Below are 12,301 nucleotides of genomic sequence, written 5' to 3' on the forward strand. Positions count from 1 at the left end.
TTTCTTATCTAGGATCAGTATTTAATTGCCCACATTAATTTTCTATGCTCAAGCGTGTTAAGTATTTGTAGATTTATTGTTTTCATGAACTTTAGGAGACTGTCTGATTGGCCGTTAAATTTATTGTATGATGCAGCTGTGTTTTAACTGTAATTAGAAGCCGTATAATTCATGTCTCTGTTTGTTTATATTCTGTCCTTATACTTGTGTGATCTGGAGATAAATGACGATTTACTGTGTGAGAAAGTCATGAAAGTAGCCAGGGCCTTGGCAATTATAAAACTTAGTGAATGTTGAGATTCGACGGGATTGAAGATAGTTAGTGATTATAGATAGAGAATGGGCGTGTCTTTATATTACATGTAACAATGTAATGTAATGAAAGTGTATATATGTGAACTTGTACATAATAAATATGTATGTATGAACCTGAGTTTTTAAAGCCAGTGCCTTAGAAGAGCACCGTGACATTATGGTGGCCAGCAACGGGATTTATTTTGGATTTTAATTGAACATTTTGGACTTTAACTGTTAACTCTGCAATATGCTACCAAAAGGACGACTAAGAAGAAATATATCGGAAGAGAGGAATGCAACAATAACTTTTTGGAAGAAAACATCAAAGATCTGAAAAAAATGAAAATGTTGGCAATGCAGAGAGGAAGAGGTGGTTTTGGAAAATTTTGAGAATAGTTTTCAACAATTGAGAAGACAAAGAAGAGGACGTGAATTTGAAAGTAAACAAAATCTACGCGAATCAGACAGTAGGCCGATTTGCAACTTTTATATGAAAGTTGGACACATGGAGAGAATATTTGATGAAGAATTCTTCATATATGTCGAGAAACTAGAAGTTGCTTCCTTAAAAGGAGGGAAGGCAGCAGAAAACGAAATGAATCCTTAAGTTTTTGAATGTGGAAATTTCGAAAATTTGTCTATCGTGACGTCTGTTCTGAATGATGTCGAATTTACTACTGAATATATTTTTTTGGAAATTCGTCTGTCGTGACGTCTGTTCTGAATAAAGCTTATGTCAGATGTTGTAAAGGAAAAGGAAATGAATCCTTCTAAAGTATGTGGAAATATAAATTTGGAAATTCGTCTGTCGCGACGTCTGTTCTGAATGAAGGTTATTTCAGATGATGAAAATGAAAATGAGGAAATAGAAAGTTTGTCGTCATGGGGCTCCAAGACAGTTAAAATCTTTCGATCAAGCCGTATGAAATAAATTTTTAAAATTATAGAACAGCATACCATCCTGAAACAGATGGTTTATTGGAATATTTAACGGAACATTAACCGCAATGTTATCAAATGGATGTTAGTGGACACTAGCTTGATTGGGACACGTTTATTACTTTTGGATTGATCACTTACTTCGTTGTAAGAAAGTATACAAGAGACTCTGTTGTTCCGAACATTAATCAAACTGAAAATAGTGACAATACAATGGTGAAATTTTAAAATACAATGCGATCACGAAATGAGTCTAAGAGGTTAGAAAAACATTATTTTGTACAGTTTGAGAATGGTGAGACCCAGTGGGTAAAAGAGGATGCTATTAAAGATTTTGCAATTATAAAAGACTTTCATATTTCAAATGAGAACAATGCATAGACTGTGAATTTATTTAAATGTGTTAAAAAAAAAAAAAAATATAATATTGTGTATGTATATATATACCATGTATGAGTAAGAGTGTGTTTGTGTGTCGGGACCCCACAGCTAATTGGGGAGGTATGTCACAGGGTGAAACTTGCACATTTATTTCTTATCTAAGATCAGTATTTAATTACCCACATTAATTTGCTACGCTCAAGCATGTTAAGTATTTGTAGATTTATTGTTTTCATGAACTTAATTCTCCTTAATAATGATTTACCTTCAACAAAAAATGTTACAGGCAAATTATAAGAGCTAGCCAAGGACATGTAGCAAGTCCTCAAATCTCAGATATAGCCATAATACCAACAAATAAATAAAATTCTAAATATTTGTCCACACAAAAATAAAATATTATTTGATAAATGTATGCAAGATGATGGATATATTTTATTTCAAGGTACTACGGAAGAAGTTAAACTTCTTTTCGAAATAGCAAACACAAACCACAACCTACTGCAATTTACCTATGAAATTGACAGACAAAGTTTGAAATTTCTAGACTTAGAAACGTATAAAGGACAGAGATTTCAAAAAGAAAATATCTTACATATTAAATGTTTCACAAAACCAATTGAAAAATTATAATATCTACACCAAAATTCTAACCACGCTTAAAGCTGTTTTAAATCCTTTATTAAAGTGTGGAAAGAATAAATTGGATGAGAATAAGATAAGTTTATTTTAAGGTGATATGATTAGTAATCAGCAGGTTGAGGAAAGAATAAATCGGATGAGGATAAAATAAGTTTATTTTAAGGTTGATATGATCTGTAATCAGCAGGTTGAGGGAAGAATAAAACGGATGAGAATGAGAGGAATTTATTTTAAGGTCAATGTGATCTGTAATCAATCAACCTTCACTAATAGCCAACTTAAGTTTTCCCATTATTTGTTTTTATTGTTTTAACATTATGGGCATATATCAAGGTTTAAATATATTAACACTGTGTATCATCGCCACCGGAAATTGGGTACTACCGAAGCGGAGAAAAATAGAAAAAAAAAGTAAACAAGTTTAGAATTTATTCAATTTAAAGCATTTCCACTCATTTGATGAGGGTGCCGCTTGAGAAATGATTTTCTGATATATAATTCTTTAAATTATTAGGCCGATAAGTACAAAATTAATACAAGATTTTGTGTAATACTTCAAAACTTTCCACTTAGTACCGGAAAATTTCGAGGTCGATCGTCCTCTGTCGTCCCATTCTCAAGATATTTAACTGGTTTTCATTATTTTTCCAGACACGTTTAGATTATCATAGTGTGGCATCATATTTACCGAAATTTGTTGTCAAAAACATGTTTTTTAAAGAATATGGACAAAAACATTGTTTGTTTGTTGTACGGCAAATTGCAGGACGTTGTACGGCGAATTGCAAAATAACAACTTTTGTCTGTACGGCGTCTAGCAATATATTATAATTTTAAGAGGAAATTAATCACTGTTTAGATAATATCAAGTGACGATATTTTGTTGATATCAACGCTTTACAGGCTTACAAATATACAAAATGTCTTACTTATCAAATGTTATCAAATATATGCCGTTAATTCAGTTCAGAAGGCCTCTCTGAGTACCGCTTTTTGATTTTGTACGAAAAGTTTTTTTTTCAACCATATTATCCTAAATACATCCATAGATCGTTATACTACTTACGACTGATGTCTTATTTGTTGTTAGGGTGAAATTTTGTAAGTTCAGTAAAATAAACCGTCCATTCATCTTTTGTTGGTGCTATCTGTTTTTAGATAAAAACAGTGGAGATGTGGTATGATAGCAAATAAGATAACTATCCATCAGGATCAAATAAAGTGTTTGTAAGCTATTATATGCTATCGTACGGCCTTCAACAACGAAAACTCGTACCTTATAGTCGGCTATAAAAAGCACCAACCAAAAAATGTGGAAGGACTCAACAAGAAAACTAACGGACTAACTCATAACAAAACAATTTAGGAAAACAACGAATAAGATAGAGATAAAGCAACGACAACCACAGAATCGAGACTTCGGACAGACACATAAAATTGTTTAATTATTTTAATTTCTGAAACGATTCATTTGTAAAAAGAAAAATTAAGAAAATACTTTGTTTTCACCGAAAGTAAGGAGAAACAAATCGTGAATTGCATTTCGAATTAATTTTCTTGTCAGTTTCTTTTTGAAAATCTATAATTTGTATACATCTTAAACATGTTAAATGCTGTCAAGCAAATGGTATTTCTATCTAATGCATTTTATCTAATGCATAATTAGAAGGGGGTGGGGTCCGTTAACAAGTTAACAACACCTTGATTTTGGCAAAAACAGTTAACAACACATTTTAAATGCTGATAAGAGTTAACAGCAACTTTAATTTACCCTTTTTTCCAAACGATTCCAAAAGCAATGAAAAGGGGAAGTGCATATCTTCAATGTATTCAAAAATTTGAAAACCACTGTACAAAGTCGCAGAAATGCCAAGCTCCATAAGGAATCTTTTAAAAAGCTGACTAATTTTCAGAATACACACGGAAGTACCATATTTTTTATTGACATATGGACAGACAATTGAACGGATGGAAAATCAGACCGTGGAGTGGTTGACTCCTAGAAAAAGGACTCGGCTATGTCATGAATAATCGAACATGCTTTAAACAGCAAAAGGGCCCCCTTATGAAACTAAATTGTTTGCAGGAACACAGAAAATAGTGTTTGCAGATGTTTGCCGCTAGCTGCAAACTTCCGGCAAACATTGCTGCAAGCTTGCGGCAAGTTTGCAGAAACATCAATGTTTGCCGTAAGATTGCCAGAAAGTTTAAAATAATAAAGAATGTTTGCCGCAAGATTGCAGAAAACTTTAACCATTCTAAATGTTTGCCGCAAGATTGCAGAAAACTTTGACCATTCTATATGTTTGTCGCAAGATTGCAGAAAACTTTGACCATTCTATATGTTTGCCAGAACATTGCAGGAATTACACAATATTGACTGGGCAGGCCTAGTTGGCACTTCCTGGATGCTAACAATTTGAAATTGTGGCTAGGTCATGTTGGTTGTGTTTGGAAATGCATTTCACATATATCAGAGATCAAGATTTTGCTTCAATAATATGGGATAATCAGTATGAAATTTTGTAAGTACAAATGATTCATAGAACTTCATGTTTTAATGAAATTATTAATGTTATCATCATACATAATTAAGTAAGCAACTATATATACATGTATGTGTTATTCAAAAACTTAAGCCATTATAAGTTTGAATTTGTAACTGATGTACTGCACCATCATGATCATGTTTATTAAGATTAAGTTAAATTCTGTAATGCAATTATTACCTAGCTTTATAGTCTCAATACACATTTGAGATATAACCTTGTTCATGTTTTAATACAGGTATATTATGTCATTTGAGAATGACTCCTGTCCCTTTTTCAAAACTCAAATGCATGTACTAGTATGTATTTCCTTAAATCTTTGCAAGAATTCTTCCACTGACACTTTGTGTAAAGACAGGAATTGACTTTTTAAAAATGTTGCTGTGTAATTTTTGAAAGAGATAAATTGAATGTGTCTTCACATATGACATAAGTATATGTGTAGTTCCTGCAAGTTTGCAACAAATCTGATTTGCATAATTATGTTTGCAGCAAGCTTGCCGTAAACTTCATTTGCATGGTAAAATGGTTGCGGCAAGTTTGCAGCAAACATTTGCTGCAAGCTTGTGGCAAATGTTTGCCGCAGGGCTTTTTTTCGGTAAGGGGGAAGTTTCTTCTGGTTATGTATATTGTTGAGTAAATGTTTTATGTCAATCAGTCATAGCAAACTTGGGTTATCGTCAGGTCAGATCAGTCAGGGTATGCATACGACTCATTGCTTACATGATTTTATTAAAAGGAATAACGAAGGTTTAATAATATTTTTGTTTAAATCATCAAAACCAGTGTATAAATGAGAAAGTAACATGTAAGGTGTCACAAGTTGAAGCACTCTTTCATCTCCAAGTCCCAATTAAGAACTCTGAGCTGATATAAAAAAAAGCCTTGGTCCATCTTTACATTTCTGAAGTCTTAGACTAGTAAATTTGACATCAATTTGAGAACCAAGTCCTCATTTTTCGGCCTCTTCTACCAGGCCACACTGTTCAGTTATTTTACGCATTACAAATTGAAAAGGTACTTTATTTTTGAAAATTCCGTCTAGGTACTTTTGGTCAATATAACTTATCAAACATTCCATATACATCTGAATTATTTTCATCATAGGACTGACCAGGATGTTAGCTGGATAAGAAGTGGCCTTTCCTTTTCACGTTTTGGATACATTACAAATAGAAGCCAGAAATAACTACATTGGTTAGCCGTATAAAGAAGGGCATGATATATCCCTTAACATGTTTAACACTGCCGCATTTGTTGCACCTGCATGACCCAACTTGAGTCCCTAACCTTTGCTAGATAGTCTTGTATTTATTTCCTTTTTAAAATTTTGGTTCATTTATATGTTTCAAGAAACAAACATTGAACTTCTACCCCCTTTTTGTAGTTAAATGATTGCTCACTTAGGAGACAGCTTCAGGTATACCAATACACAGTTACAAGTTTAGTTTCGCATTATAGCCATGGTGAATTTTCTAAATATGAAAGTTTTTGTACAATTGAATTGATTTTTAGATAGTTGAATAATAATATAGCCTTCCTAGTGGGTTTATATGAACATTTAGATTGTTTTTAACATGTTTTATAAGCCATCTTTCAGTTTGACCGTCCATACATTCCTATCCGTAACGCCATAGATTTAGAATTTTTGTATTGTTTTTCAAAAAAGATTTGAGACTCGATCTTTTCAATTCAATTTTATGGAAAAACAGCAGAAATACATATGATTTTTTTACCTCTTGATAGATATATGTCTATGGTTCCAGGAAAGGTATCACTCTTATTGCTTGAAATTTTCCTTTGGACCAAATTTTTGAGATCTTTGTGACATGTTCAACTCCCTATTTTGCAATATTTGGTATCAAATAAATGCTGATTGTTGCCATGGTCACACAAAAAAAGAGAGATTATATTTCACCATTATTATTATTGGAAATCAAAATTATGGACGATTCTCTTTCCATAAATATACACATGCATAACTCAAATATTAAGCGTTATTTATTAAGAAGGAAGGGAAAGAGGGTGTTTAAAATTTATGAGTGTCAGACCAGTACAGTTACATATATGCTGTTTATGTTACTCCTTTGCGGAAGCAACGTAAAGAAAGAGATGGACAGCAAATTTTAATGTGATTCTTGTAAATAACTGTTAAGATCAGTTAACAGAGAAAATAATGTCAAAAACAGTGAACCCTTTAAGTATTAAGTAACAGATAACAGGAATCTCAATTTCAAATAAACAGTTAACAAATTTGACAATTTTAACAAGACAGATTACAGACAGTGGGTCAAAACAGTTAACAGTTTTTTAAATTTATCAGTCAAATAACAGTTTTAAACAAATTTAAACCTTGAAAAGGACAAAAACAGTTTAACATAAAAAGGTACCCCCCCCCCAAAAAAAAAAAAAAAACAAAAACAAACCTTAGCTATTTGAACTTAATACTTTATTTTCTTTAAAAAATTCGGTAAATAACTATTCTAAAATTAGCAAGTTGCCATACAGTTGAAAACAAGTTGCCATACAGTAAATTTGTCAACACGAGCAAGTTGCCGTACCCTAGACTTTATTTTTTATGGTCTATATTCTTTAAAATACATCTTTTTGACAACAAATTTCAGTAAATATGATGCCACACTATAATAATCTAAAAACGTGTCTGGAAAAATAATGAAAAACAGTTCAATATCTTGAGAATGGGGCGACAGAGGACGATAGACCTCAAAATTTTCCGGTACTAAGTGGCAAGTTTTGGAGAATTACACAAAATCTTGTATTAATTTTGTACTTATCGGCCTAATAATTTAAAGAATTACATATCAGAAAATCATTTCTCAAGCGGCATCCTCATCAAATGAGTGGAAATGCTTTAAATTGAATGAATTCTTGACTTGTTTACTTTTTTTTCTATTTCTCTCCGCTTCGGTAGTACCCAATTTCCGGTGGCGATGATACACAGTGATTAAAAATAAGTAACTATAACTCATTCCAGCCAGTATATATAATAATTAACATTAGATGATTGCCTTGTAAGATGAACCATTAGGAGTGATAGTACAGTCATTATAAGCAGACACTGCAAGGTTTACATATATTAGAAACAAGTAATTATCATTTCAGCCAGTATCTGAATAATTAATTTAAGATGATTACCTCCAACAAGTGGTGCTGCAAGGTCCTGTGATCGGGTGTCAGGAGTAACTTCTGGGAATGTCTTTGACATGGCAGTCTACAAAAGAAAATCATGTAAAAACTTGTCAAAAAGCTTCATTGAAAGCTGTAGGGTGACCTAACATTGTTAAATTCTGTGTCATTTGGTCTCTTTTGAAGAGTTGTCTCATTGGCAATCATACCACATCTTGACATTTGAGGTAGACACCTTCACTAAAAGTAGGCACTTTGTCCGCTAAAGTAATGTCGCAATTTTATGATCTGCCGTCATACAATATTTAGTTTTGTATTGCTACTTGTTAACTTAATTGCAAATAGAATTACTGGGTTGAGTAAGAAATAATTAAGATGCAAAAATATATGAATATTTAAAGAATTTTTACATGGTATTATATTTATTGATATACAATAAATGAAATTTGCATCCTGTCAAACAAAACGGTAATTTTTAGACGACGTTACACTTTCGTTTATTTTATCGGAACATACTTTATTTATTAAGCTGGAGTGCCATCTATAAACAACGAATATTTATAGCAGAAGACTCATTGTGATGGAAAAGTTTCAGAGATTGTCCTGTCTGATGCTCCTATCGTTCGGTAGGTAAATACATTATATAGCCCTGTGCATTTATAAATGTCATCTTTCTCTTGAAAACGTACGTAAATAAATTGGAGCTTTTCAGAGAACATACTTGAAAACTTCGTTGAAATGATCCCAAAATTTTAGCTTGATCTGGCTTTCCAATGCATAGCGCGAACCAGGCAAACTATAGATGTTGATACTTTTTTTACAGAATAAGTCGACAACGTTGTGAAATACTTTGTAACGTTTCCTCATTTGACTATTTATGTAATTCCTTCATAATGAAAGGCATTTGTATGCCCAAAATGTAAACAAACATCAGTGAACAAAAAGTATGGCAGCTCGGCATCAAAGAAGACGTGTATGTTTGATATTAATTATTACTTTGGATTGTTAAAAGTAATAAAGAAACATCTACACCAAAAAAAAACAGCATACTTGAAACTGAGACCTGTGTTGTTTGTTAGACTGTCTATTTATATCACGAGAAACTTTAGTCTGTTTCTTATTTTTTAACTTTCACTTTACTGTTTTTAGACTCGGGGGGGGGGGGGGGAGGGGGGGGTTATTTTTACGAGAATCCCCAGAGTTGAAGCAATGATTGTTGGAGACACTACAACCTTAGACTACAACACACTGCAGTTAAATACATTGTATGCCACCTTTTTTTTTGTTTGCTATATAATTCAGATAGAACTACCAACAAAAAATATAAAAAAAATTAAAAAGCATTTTGAAGGCATTTCTTTTTGCCTCAAGAAAACAGTTTCATTAGACTCAGATTTAACACAGCTGTATTTGTTTAATAAATTCGTTTTCATGAAATGCTTTCCTTTTTGATAATACGAACAAATATTTGTTTGTCCTTCTATTAGATAAATGGCTAAGATTAAAGAATTTTTTTTATTTAAATCATGTGCGCTTTACAAAAGACACCACAATAACAACTCAATTAAAAAATAATGACCAAATAAACAAAGATACTGCTACAGACAAAAAATACTTCATTTAATGTATAATGATACACTATAATTTATCAACAAGCCAGTAGAAAATGGTAGTATGTTAATTAGACATGAACAGCAATCCAACAAATCTATATCTCTCAGCAAGTGAAAACAAAGGCCATGTTTCAATATGTTATATAAAGTAAATGTGGGCTTTTATATTTAATTTTTTTTATCACTTAAGCTATACATCTTGAGATAAATTTATTATAATTTCTGTTTAGATTTAATACCAGCGGCTGTACAAAGCGCACAAGAATACAGCAAATATGATGATGCTATTTGATTTTTCAATTATTTGTAAGTAATACTATGCTTTATATAAATATTTTTGTCAATACATGTATCAAATATTTACAATATTGAAAGCAAGTCCCCAGTGCAAACACAACATTTAAAGGTGTCCAATTTTTCAATTATTCTGTCACATGTGTGATTTATGTTAATGGTTAATTGGTGTTAAACGCCACTTTCAGCATTATGTACTATTTCGTAGTAGTCTGTTTTTATTGGATGAGTAAGACAATAATGCTTGTAGAGAACCAAGATCGTAGATAGTAAAACAGACAAGCTTAGTCAATTAAGATTGTAGTCAAACTGAAAGGCTAAGCGTGTGCTTCGAAATTCACAACCTTTGTGTTGACAGGATAGATCAGAGATAGTGATAGAGAAGTTCAATGAAACAGTAACACAACAATGTGGCATAGAAAAACATACAGTCTTTATCTATAGCACAAGTTAAATAAAAAAAATGCTGAGTTTCCTGTTTCTTACTTAACATACTTAAGTTTGCCTCAAATAAATGTTTTAAAACGAATATAGGTACACAATGCTTATTACCACTAAACACAAATCATTTTTATAATTGGATGGCGTCACTGTTCATGACTTATGTTTTTTCATAAATAAAGCAATTACTTAACCTGTTGGTTTAATTCTTTTCCTCCTGTTTGCTTCGACTAAATGTTATGAAATTTATACACAATGCTTACAATTATAAAAGGGCATCTGTATGAGGAAGTTGACTGGTGTGTATTGATACAGGCAGGGTATTTGCATTTTACCCCTATGTTCTATTTTTAGCCATGGCGTCCATCTTGGTGGGATGGCAGGGTCACCGGACACATTTTTTAAACTAGATATCCCAAAGATGATTGTGGCCAAGTTTGGATTAATTTGGCCCAGTAGTTTCAGAGGACAACATAAACTCAGACAAATATATTGCTAACAGACGAGTGAGGAGACGAGTAAGGAGCTCAAACTTTAATAAAAGGGGGAAACCAAGTTAGCGTATAGACATATTACGCATTGTGCTGATGAGGTTAACACTTAGTTTGATAGTTGGTTATTTGTCATGGCGCTTTCATATTTCGAAAATAAGCTACTTGTAAAATATTTTATTCAGTGGTGTCAGTTCTTGATGGAAAACTTAGTTTTTGCAAACAGCTGCATCCATAGACAAATCCCAACAAAACTTACTATTAAGGGCACTTATTTATAAACCTCGTCCTGATGGTCCATATATGAAGGCATGTGTGCTTAAAAAATATAGATATAGGAAGATGTGGTGTAAGTGCCAATGAGACAACTCTCTATCCAAATAACAGTTTATAAAAGTAAACAATTATAGGTCAATGTACGGCCTTCAACACGGAGCCTTGGCTCTCACCGGACAACAAGCTATAAAGGGCCTCAAAATTACTAGTGTAAAACCATATATCCACTTCGTATACCATGTATACAGTATTTTCTGTTGAAACTTGATTTGAACTTTCCTCAGTTGATTATTATGTGCATAAATTATGAAATTTTACACATTAGAAAAGATTTTTCAAAGGTCTTTGTTATCAAATAGATTACTAGAACCTACGGAAGCATAGCCATAATGCAACAACCAGAAATTCCGACAGTTCACTGAGAAGGATGATGGTCCAATATACATCCCTAATGTAATACTCTAATACTGTACTATATACATCGTGAATTTATAGAGGGGTATAATACAAATAGATAATCCCGCGCCCAGAGGCAGGCTTCCGCTCGCCCGTAAACAAAGATATGTACTAGTTCAGTGAAATGGACGTCAAACTAAACTGCTAAGCATATAAATGAACTAACTTTAAAAAAATCATACAAGACTATAAACAAATGCCTGACGGTCCTGACTTGGACCAGCAACAAAAATGCGGCGGGGTTAAACATGTTTAATGAGATCTCAACCCTTCCCTACACATCTAGCCAATGAAGATTAAACAAACACACAGCAATATGCAAAGTAAAACTCGATTTAAAAGAAGTTCAGTAATTTTTCTGCAAAAGAAATCAGAATCGAACACTTAATAACTATATGATAACATGGGTCGTAAAATTTCATAACTTCTTCGGCCAAATTAAATCGCAAATTTTACATATGTCCCGACGCCATACACAAACGTCACTCAATTTTGAGCAGTATACGTGAGTCGACCACAAGCAAAACTGTGTCACTCACCTTGGTCTATGTGAATATTAAACAAAGGAAGCAGGTGGATTCATGACAAAATTGTGTTTTGGTGATGGTGATGTGTTTTTACATTTTACTTTACTGAACATTCTTGCTGCTTACAATTATCTCTATATATGATGAACTTGGCCCAGTAGTTTCAGTGGAAAATGTTAGTAAAAATTTACAAATTTTATGAAAAATGTTAAAAATTGACTATAAAGGACAATAACTCCTTAGGGGGT

General features: G+C 32.5%; 2 protein-coding genes across 2 annotated transcripts in view; both read right to left on the bottom strand.

Annotated features, from left to right (window-relative positions):
• LOC139482433 (uncharacterized) overlaps window positions 1-8,061 on the bottom strand; it is a 45,845-nt gene extending 37,784 nt beyond the window's left edge. The window contains exon 1 of the mRNA XM_071266328.1: window positions 7,965-8,061. Coding sequence (XP_071122429.1) covers window positions 7,965-8,034 — 70 coding nt within the window. The 5' untranslated portion in view covers window positions 8,035-8,061. The remainder of the gene's footprint in view (window positions 1-7,964) is intronic.
• The window catches only part of LOC139483478 (uncharacterized), a 766,788-nt gene that overhangs the window by 435,291 nt on the left and 319,196 nt on the right, over window positions 1-12,301 (bottom strand). The gene's annotated exons all lie outside the window — the stretch shown is intronic.

Source organism: Mytilus edulis, chromosome 7 (assembly GCF_963676685.1).
Source record: "Mytilus edulis chromosome 7, xbMytEdul2.2, whole genome shotgun sequence".
NCBI lineage: Eukaryota > Metazoa > Mollusca > Bivalvia > Mytilida > Mytilidae > Mytilus > Mytilus edulis.